Here is a 10,191-nt window from a genome sequence, read left to right as displayed (position 1 = left end):
CCATGTTTAAGTTATACACATCCTTGATGCACCATTTTGTAAGAATTTTTTCACTGTTTTTCTTTACAATTTATTTATTATTCATGATGCTAATGATGAATGATTATTCCTCAATTAATCGTTGTTCGTCTTGTAAAAAGTCAGAAAATAGCAAAAATGCCATCACAGTTACCCAGAGCCCAAAGTGACACCTTCATAATGTGTTATTGTCAGTCCTAACCTCAGTTATTCAAAAAAATTATAGAAATTTATATAATTTAAAGAAATTATAACAAAGCTTCATATTTCCGAAACTGGCACTATGATACCTTATTAAGATGACCAGAACAGTTGCCTTTTAATTTTCTGTTGGTTGGCTAATGGTTTAAGCTCTACTTTAGATATTGTTGGATATAAAGCTTCATTTTTAAGACTAAATTTGACCCATGTCCTACTTTTTCAAGTAACGGAAAAGTGAGAGTAAAATTAAAAGTTAACATGAGGAAAAAACGCTCAACATAATACAAGCACTTCTAATTTATACTGAAGCTCTTAAGGAAATGTACTTTGTCACTTTCAACAACTGTTTACTTGATAGGGGGATTTTTATATAATTAGTCCACTTAACACAAACTTGGTGCTACACTGAAACAAGTGGAATTCAGTTATCTGTTTCAAAACCGTAAGGCTCACAGCTGAGTATTTCACAGAGGAAACAGCGGGTCGCAAAGTTTCTTACTTGAAAGGAGAATGAACAATGTATACTCTCACAAAACCTCTAAGTCATTGATTACCAGCTGATACAAAACTATCAGCGATTACTGGTATTTAAGATAAGCATTATGACATTATTCTGATGTTAACCTACAGCTATACATACTGTTGTAATGTAAATGAAACCATCAATCAGAATAAACAAGATGCCGGCACTTATGCATGGGGAGGAGTGTGAAATACTGGTTAACTGATGACATTAGGGAAACCAAGGAAGACACAAACCCACACTAGGTCAGATGATTACTCTATAATAATTTATTGTTTGTTCAATAAGGTACATGTCTGATGATCCATTATTATTTCATGACAGAATGCAAAGCATGGAGACAAAGTGCCAGACGTTTCAGACGCATGAGCAGAGTTGGTTGAGAGCACACATTCCTAAATGCCACCTGTGCCATCAGTCTTGATGAACAGATTCACTCACTGCCACATCTCAGTGTATGAGCTGGGAGTGCAAACGTGTTGAAGAAGAACTTCGGTGGAAGTCATTGATCACTTCTTTGTACCGAGTTGAACTCTTCAGGCTTGTGGACTCGTTTCAGGGACTGACGGGGAGACTGCTGCCCTGCAGGTTTAGTGGAAATGTACTGAAAACAAGGGAGATTGACGGACACATTCCAAACAGAGATAATAAGGAGACTCTATTACCAGATGATTGATTAGTTCAGGTGAACTACCACAGATTAATTTGAATAGTGAATAGATTACCCGGATTGACAAATGCCTGTAAGGTCATTTTGAAACTCAAACAGTGCTTTGCTGCTTATAAAGTGCTACAACTTAACCATTAAAATTAAGAAAAGACAAATAACTCTTGTATTTCCAGAGGCTTCCAAAAAGTGAGGGAGATCTCGCCTTGCATGTAAAGCTAATGCACAGCCTAGCATGACCCCAGTGTTAGTCTCCTGATGGTTTCTAGTGTGCCCAGAGCAGATACAGTGCACATTTAGGATACTAATGCACAGCCAACAGTTGATTCCACATGAAAAATACACACAGATGAGAGATCAGTTCAATTAGTGACAGGGAGATTTCTTTCTTTTTTTTCTTTGGAATTTGGCAGGGGGGGCCTGTTCAGTTTAATAAATAAAAAGATTGAAATAAAAAAAAAAGAAAGAGGAAAAAAGCAACAGCTGCTGAACAGGGACAAAGTTGAACTCACAATGAAATCCAATCAATAAAAAGTCTAAGTAAATATTGAGCTCTTTTCTAACGGCGGAATGGAGCAGACAGAGAGTGAGTAGCACATGGCGCTCCTCTTTCACACCGCTGCTTTGATTTTGTAGGTCTTCTAGTATGATCCGCTCTACTTGGTAACCGTGTGGATCGCCTCTGCCAGGTAGCCCACGTTTCCGGAGGTCACGCCCGCCATGGAGATTCTGCCGTCCTTAGTCATGTACACAGAAAACTCCTTTGTCAAGCGCTCAACCTGTAGGAAAACACAAACACAACACATTCACGCGTCAGTACTTTCATGCTTTCAAGGATCCTCAGCAGCAAACCGGCCCAGTGTAACCATCAGATGGTAGTTGTTGACAAAATCAAAGAACAGACGGAGAAAGATTTCTGGATTTATTAGTAGGACACTGACAACCAAGTCATTGCAGGTCACTGTTAATAGAAAATAACCTGATAGGAGTAATGTGTTATCCTACTAATAATCCAGAAGGTCTATGATTTTGTCCCTATTTCTCTCTGTCTGACGTTTTTACTTTTTCTTTGGTACAGGTGCTTCTTCTGTAAACTGTAAAATGTTCTCAGCACTCTTTCATCTAAAAGGAATAGTTTAACACTGAAGGACAGTTTGATGAGAATATAGATATAATTATCATGTCCACAGTAAATAGATAACATATCGTATGTGAAATTTCTCTACTGTTTCTTGGCTTTAAGCAGTTTGTAAAACTACCAGTAGAAACAAAGACTATGTCAAACTATAAAAACGCTTATGGGATTTTGCTGAGTTATACTTTTGCTGTATGTCATCATTTGATAAAGTTGGTTAAATTTTAGAATTGATTTTAATGAGGAACATATTTTTCTGTCGCCCTCGACTATCCATCCAAGTGAAAACCAACGATGTGCGTGTGTGTGTGTACCTGTTCAGGTTTGAGGCCTGTGAAGCAGAACATCCCGATCTGGTCGATGACGTGCTGCCAGTTGTGAGAGGAGCCCTCTTTCTTCAGTCCAGCTGCCAGCTTTTCTCTCATCATAATGATGCGGTTTGCCATACCGTGGACCTCCTCCAGCCTGGGAGGAATAACAAAACCATCAAAAAGATCAATAATTCGATTTTTAGAATACATTTCAACTGGTTTGACACATATGAAAGATGGAGACTTGAACCTGAAGGTAATGTACAATTCATCTATATATATGTGCGTATAGATCAATTGGCACGTACCACTGTGAGTTCAGGTCTGGTGTGTTGAGAATGGTTGAAGCAATTCTGGCACCGTTCATTGGTGGGTTGGAGTAAATGGGCCTGATGAGGATTTTAAGCTGAGACTCGACTCTCTTCGCCTCCTCAGCATCGTTACACACGACAGTGAAGCCTCCCACACGCTCACCTTTGAAAATCAACGTGCACCATATGACAGTTAAACAGTGATGTACAGTGTTAGCTGACCAGCTAAGAAGTAACTTTATTATCTCACATTTTAGTATGAAAAGTCTGACTGAATATTTGAATAAGTCTGTTTTGCCATCATTGTTTTACCACTAGGTGGTGACAAAACCCAAGCTTGACTACACCCAGTCAGTCACAAGGTAGATTTTTCATTCTCTGGTCATGAACTCCATCACTTTCAGTCATTATTGACATTTATCTAGGAAGCGTTTGAACGGGACACTGACTCACCATAAAGTCCCATGTTCTTGGCGAAGGACTGGGACAGCACGATGTTGTGGCCCTCCTCAATGAAGTGGCGCACAGCCCAGGCATCACGATCGATGTCTCCACTGGCGAAGCCCTGATAGGCCATGTCGAAGAACACGAGCAGATTCTTTTGCTGTGAGGTGAGAAGGAGAGGGGAAGGACGCAGGAAAGAGACAACCAGTTAATAATGTTTAATGACTGGACACAAGGACAGTGCTCAACAACAGTGGAAGAACTTGATTTTAATAAAAAAGGAAAATATGTATTGAGGTCATTCTGAGAACTTTTTTGAGCCGACTTGTGCGCACCTTCACAACGCTGGCGATCTCCTTCCACTGCTCCATCTTGGGGTCCACACCGGTCGGGTTGTGGGCACAAGCGTGCAACATGATCACACTCTTGTCTGGCATATTCTGTGATAAAACAGAAGGTATTGGAGAGTCAACAATCAATATCATGTAGAGCACAGACTGTGTGTGAGGACAATGTTTTCACTGCAGCACCTACAGCCAGATATATAACCGATTACATATATGACAGAAACTTTTGATTGGATCAGTCACAGTTTAGCACTGCATCCCCTGAACGTTGTGCATGCGTGACTGACTGACACCACATCATTGGTGGGCCTGAATAAGTAATTGTACGTACTGAGGTTCCGCAATAGTTATAACCTACATCCTCAATTTTCATATTGATCATACACAGTCCAGCCATATACTCGATTTTGACCAAGTGTCTTTCCACAATGTGCATTGTATTTTAAGTGAAAGCCAAAATAACATTCAAAAAAGGGAACTGAAAGCTAACCACTGATAAAATACTTTGTGATAATTTTTTGAGGGAAATCACAATTTCAGAGGATGAAAAGATGCCACAATACACTTGTTGATCAAATGTTCTAAAAGGATCATGCTGTCAGATAAACCTACGGGGATAATTATCAGAAAATGATATTTGAAATAAAAATTTGTAAATGTTTCTTCACACATTCCTTAGAATTCATCATTAATGTCTTACATTAATGTCCTCCAGAGCTCCGTTGAAGTCGAAGCCACATGTGGCGGGGTCGTAGTATCGGTAGCCTTTGAGCTGCATGCCAGCGTCTCTGAAAATGGGCGTGTGGTTTCCCCAGGACGGCTTGGGCAGGTACACGTCACGTGGGCCTCCGTGGAATCGAGACTGTGACGGGAAAAACATGGTGAGATAATCTTACCTAAAGTATTTGTTTCTGCAAAAAGACCAAAAACTTAGCTTACCAAAAAGTTGGCTCCAATGCGCAGAGATCCAGTTCCTGAGATGGTTTGAACAGTGACATTCTGTTGGGAGAAGAGATCTGGAGTTTACATCCCTCGGATCTGATAGGAAGTGTATTCAGTTTTCGGGAATATTCAACAGTCAAACTCACCCTGCCGCTCTTCATGACCTCATTATCAGCACCAAAAGCCAGTTTGGCACAGGCCTTGGTGAAATCCCCCAGACCAGTGATGGGAAGGTACTCCTTGTCCATCTGTTTAGCTGCAATAATACTTTCTGCCTAGAAGAAAGTGTGAAATCAAACGTTTTAAAAACACCACAGTAATTCCCTTGACTGTTACTCTGCAGTTTGTACACAAAACATCTATAATTTTAGTAGACATTTGTGTTCAACTCTATACAAACGCATTTACACTTCCTCATGGTGACAAGGCAGAACTTCTCCTAATTACTAACACGTGTCTCACTCCCAAATACGTGGAATGCTAACATGTTCAGAAATGCTGATTTTACACAGAGCTGCAGAAGCTGGGCTCAGGATGAAGAAGCAAGAAGGAACCAATGAGAGAGAACCTGATCAGCAACAACATTCTGACCCTCTATCACCCGGTGAAAATGTAAACTATTAATCTCTGTTATGGAATTTTCTGAGACTCAGTTTCCTCTCTTTGAGACGTCTGTCTGTCGTGTTTGGGGAAGTGCAGGAGCCAGGGCCAAAGGACAGGGCTGCTTCTCTTCCTAGACACCACACACATGAAACTGCGTAGTCAGGTATTACAGTCTCCGCAACTAGAAAATACATTTACTTGTTTGGAACTAGCAAACCATTAGTATAAATGACCTGTAGGGGTTTAAAGTGTGACCAAGAAGATCGGACTTCATCATGCACAGTTGTTGTATTGATGGACTCGGAATTTCTCCTTTGCCAAGCTTCGATAAATATTTCAGCTCAAGATATCAAAAGACTCCTGAACACTCTCTTCACTGCTGAGTGACCCCTCTATGTGTATCCTTGAGTGTGTGTGAGAGAGACATGAAAAAACACACAAATATTCAAGGAGGCTTGGCAGCAGTTCTACCTTGCGCACACAGCTGAGCACAAAGGGCTTGCCCTGGTCGTCCCTGTATGCTCCCACTCCCAGGTTCATTTTCTTGGGGTTGGTGTCTTTCTTGAAGGCCTCGGACACCCCCAGGATGGGATCGGGGGGGCCCATCTGCACTCCGGCCCACCATGAGCTGAAAAACACCAGAGAAGGGGGAGAATAATGATGCGGATGGGACAACAAACACTGAGGAAAGTCAAGAGTTCACTGATAAGAGTTCAGCTGAGCGCATTGCACTGAAAAACAGCTATTACCCCCACAAACAGAAAAGGGACTGCGTCCTCACAAGGTCTTGAACTGTGCTGTTTCTACACCGGACACACTAACGTTATAACTGTATTAGCCGTGCTCCTGTGACATGCTGTTGGCCTAATGCTCGAGATTAAAGCACTCATGTGACCTGAGGATACTACACTAACGTAAATCTCGTGAACGACACATGATCAATGAGCACAAGTTTCAGGAAACAAATGTTATAATCCACTCTGAAGGTCCAGAGTCCAAAATCAAGAGTAGCAGTTAATCTGGATCTAAAACCCACTCTGGTCCCTGCAGAGTTTGGAGCTGGACGGAAAATATAATTATGAGCAAACAAACAGATTATATTCAACCTTAGGCTTTTAGCAACCTCTGCATTTTTTGTGTCCGTAATCTGCTTGCTTATTTTCAGCACATTAGGTTTAATAATGTTTATGTACTGTTACAACAACTGAGTAATCGCATGATTTTCTAATTGTGTCAGGTACATGTTTAGAAAAAACTGAAAATGACCAGAGAACAATAAACAGTACAAATAATAAATAAGCCAAGTAGAATGTTACTCAGTAATGAAACCACATTCATATTCACTACATCCCAATTTTTATTTGGATCTGCACCAAATTGCACACACTCATAAAATCAGTACCTTAAATATGTCTGATTTAATTCCATTAATTATTCTCTGAGAAATCAAACAAAGGTTGCAAAAAAAAACTATTTTGCAATTGTTTTATGTGTAATTTTGCCTACAAACAAATAAACCAACAAACAAACAGACATGTGTGAAAACATTGATTCAGAATAAAGTCTGAATTATACATTTATTCCAATATAATACATATATATATATATATATATCTCTCATAAAACCTCATATATAAAAACGTTAAACTAGATGTGAGTGGAGAGGAGATGGATGAGGGGGAGGAAACCTAGCATGAGGGAAATCTGCTCAAAGCTGCTTCTTAGTATGAGGAAGACTCAAACACTAACTGGCTTCTCTGTGCACGATGTGTACACCACTATGACCAGTAATTAGTTGAATGTTAATCTGGCGATATCTATAAAATTATTGCCACATTTATCTTCCCAAACATTCATAAAGCAAAACCCTGTTGCATTATGTTAAATAGAGCTGAAACTATTAGCACTTTAAATCAGGCTGCAAATTAAAAGCTAAAAAATAAACTAGCAACATCACTAGACTCATAATTTGTGTAAAAGTCTTTGCAGCGAATATTTGGCTGCTATGTCATAATGGCTTGCTACTAATATAATAATTGACATTCAGCTGTAACCTTTGACACTTAACATTGATACATTAAATACATTCTGTTGCACATCAACTTGGTAAAAGTGAATTGTTACGTATTGCGACCTTTACTGCACTGCTGCTCACACATCGGCTCATGTTTCCTCTACTTCGTAAACCCTATGAAGTTTGCAGCTAAATTTAGGTCTTCAAAAAGGGCAAGAGTCTCCGATGCGAGGCCGAGTTCAGTCGTGCAAGTGTTCATTTAAATACAATTGAGCATTTGATCTTGTGATATACAGGTTGTCAACTCAGTAGCAGCAGTATGTTATAGTGCAATACAGCAGCAATAAGAAAACCCAGATCAAAAGCACACTGTTGAAGTTCATAAAGTCCAGACTGTATTTTTAAGGCTGTAGTTTCTGGTCTTACGGTGCTGACATCACAAATCCCAGTGTGTGATTCTGTCAAATACTTTTGAAGTTCTGGATTAGATAATATTTCCTTATTTTCATCGCATAGACATATAGTGCAGTATTGTACACTACGTAGTATTGTGCAATTGATAATCCCAGCAACAGAAATACTACATGTAGGAGAACATCTGGGTGGAAGTGGTCGCATCATACCTGCAGGGTGCGTGCACACAGAACCTTTGAACATCTGAACTTCAGCGTTTATATAAACATCACAGCGACTGACAGTTATCAGTGATCGATAGAGCAAAGGCTTTAGAGGGGTGTTACAGGTCAGGCCTGCAGAGTTTACAATGCCGTTCATTCAGATCTAACTGTTTCTGAGTCTGGCTACAGGTGCATGGGGGGGAAACCCTATCGTGTTTCATTTAGTCTTGGGAACCAGATCGAGGTGTTTGAACATGAGGAGACAAGTCAGAGGAAGAAACTGTGGACACGCCCTGTCAGACAGAAATGAGATCTGTCTACAAACTGAAACCCAGTGTTGGACTGAAAACAGGAGCTGAGGAGACATCAGGTACACAGACGTCAGGTGACGCTGGTTCTTACTCTAACGGAAGCTACGTGTGATCAGTGTTAAGACAGATGAACGCGCAGCATCAGAATTAAAGTGGTTTGTCCTCCAAACGGAATAAGAAAGGACACTGGTGCCTGCCTCAGCTTCCCTGCTAGATATCAGCCAATCAGCGATCGAAGGCGGAACACGGCAACCAATCAGATCGCACAACTTGCCCAACTACGGCCAGTCGCTCAGCTCAAACAGTACGTGGGCTGATGAAACTGAATTAATCGCGATCGCGTAAATGAGACTACAAAGTGTATCCTTAAAGCCATCACAGGAAAATAAACCCAAATACAAACACACGACACAAGGTTCAATTATGATTTTGTTTAACGTACAAGATTCACCCGAGCTGCTCTGTCCTCCTGTGCGCTGCTGCTGCTGCTGCTAAACAGGAACCTGTGATACATCCCAACGTGACTTTCACGAGTAGCTTCGCTGTTAGCATGGCTGAGTTAGCAGCTAAAGTGAGACTAACACCTCAGAGAGGAAGTGTGGAGCATCAGGCTCTGACCCGAAGAGCGTGACACGTTCCGGCAGCTGATCTCCCATGTACCCGGGCCCGGGTTAACGGTTTGACCCCTGTTTAAGCTAACCAGCTAACAAGTAGCCACACAGCGCTGTACGGGGTAACGACGCTTCACCGTCAAATATAACGGCGAACAACAGAGCGTTTAACATGAAAACACTCGTGTGTGTTTGTGTGTGTGTGTGTTCTGCTCCTGGTGAAGCTAGCTCCGTGGGTAAAGTGACAGCTCGCGGCAGAGCAAACCCAGATGACCGGGTTCCGAACGTGTCCGTGTCCGCTCGGTGCGAGTGATGCCTCAGCTGTTTACCTGTGGCGGGTGGACAGGGTACCCAGGGATGGAGAGATGTTCCCCAGACAGTAGATCACCTTGTGGGACTTGAGCAGGGCCATCGCTGCGCTGTGGAGTGGAGCCTGGAAGGATGTGGACGGACGTGAAGGGCAGAGAGAGCAGCGGAGCGACGCGCAGGTGCGTGATGACGACAGAGCAGCCTACGACAGCGCAGTGACGTCAGTGTGGAAAGGATGTGGAATTAATAACTTGTTCTTTTATTTATTAGGGCCCGAGCACTGACAGTGGGAGGCCCTATTGAAATTGTAATGATTATTATTATTATTATTATTATTATTATTATTATTATTATTATTATTATTATTATTATTATTCAGGCAAATGAGGGCTTTAACTTTCTGCAAATTCTTACCAAAATTTGCAGAAAGTTAGTAAGTGGTGAAAATTTACGTATTCTGGACAAATGTTCAATGGGCGTCGCAAAATGTCTCAATGGTGCCCCCGATACCCCCGGAACGTGTTCACATTGACCGATCTTCACAAAAATCGATACACAGGTGTACCATGACCAGACAAACAAAAAAGTCTCAGGTGTAATGGGAAAAAACGCAACAGGAAGCCTGTTTTTTTTTGCATTTAGTGACCATTAGTGGATGTACTTCCTGCGGCAGCTGAAGAAATTCAACTGCCAAAGACAATGATGGTGCACTTCTACACCTGCATCATCGAGTCCATCCTCACCTCCTCCATCACCATCTGGTTCGCTGCTGCTACCTTATCAACAAGGCCTGGGACCCCAACCTGAACTTATTGAGCAAAGTGTTT

General features: G+C 41.4%; 1 protein-coding gene across 1 annotated transcript; it reads right to left on the bottom strand.

The window, feature by feature from the left end:
• Positions 1-996: 996 nt before the first annotated feature.
• On the bottom strand, positions 997-9,546 carry got2b (glutamic-oxaloacetic transaminase 2b, mitochondrial). The gene is made up of 10 exons (XM_053421737.1): positions 9,385-9,546; positions 5,974-6,130; positions 5,046-5,174; positions 4,897-4,956; positions 4,658-4,819; positions 3,946-4,050; positions 3,620-3,770; positions 3,164-3,329; positions 2,859-3,009; positions 997-2,188 (listed from the first exon to the last, which is right to left on the bottom strand). Exons 1-10 carry the CDS (start codon positions 9,465-9,467, stop codon positions 2,066-2,068), a joined length of 1,287 nt encoding a protein of 428 aa, XP_053277712.1. The 5' UTR covers positions 9,468-9,546; the 3' UTR covers positions 997-2,065.
• Between the last annotated feature and the right edge of the window lie 645 nt (positions 9,547-10,191).

This window comes from Pleuronectes platessa, chromosome 1, assembly GCF_947347685.1.
Source record: "Pleuronectes platessa chromosome 1, fPlePla1.1, whole genome shotgun sequence".
Classification (NCBI taxonomy): Eukaryota; Metazoa; Chordata; class Actinopteri; order Pleuronectiformes; family Pleuronectidae; genus Pleuronectes; species Pleuronectes platessa.
This window is presented reverse-complemented; position numbering and strand designations above follow the sequence as displayed.

Bases quoted from the DNA above. Each gene is read 5' to 3' on its own strand.
- got2b (XM_053421737.1), bottom strand. From the start codon at position 9,467: ATGGCCCTGCTCAAGTCCCACAAGGTGATCTACTGTCTGGGGAACATC. The intron at 4,820-4,896 runs GTAAGCTAAGTT...TTCCCGTCACAG, and splicing joins GCATTGGAGCCAACTTTTTG to TCTCGATTCCACGGAGGCCC. The intron at 4,051-4,657 runs GTAAGACATTAA...GTTTTATCACAG, and splicing joins GAGCTCTGGAGGACATTAAT to AATATGCCAGACAAGAGTGT.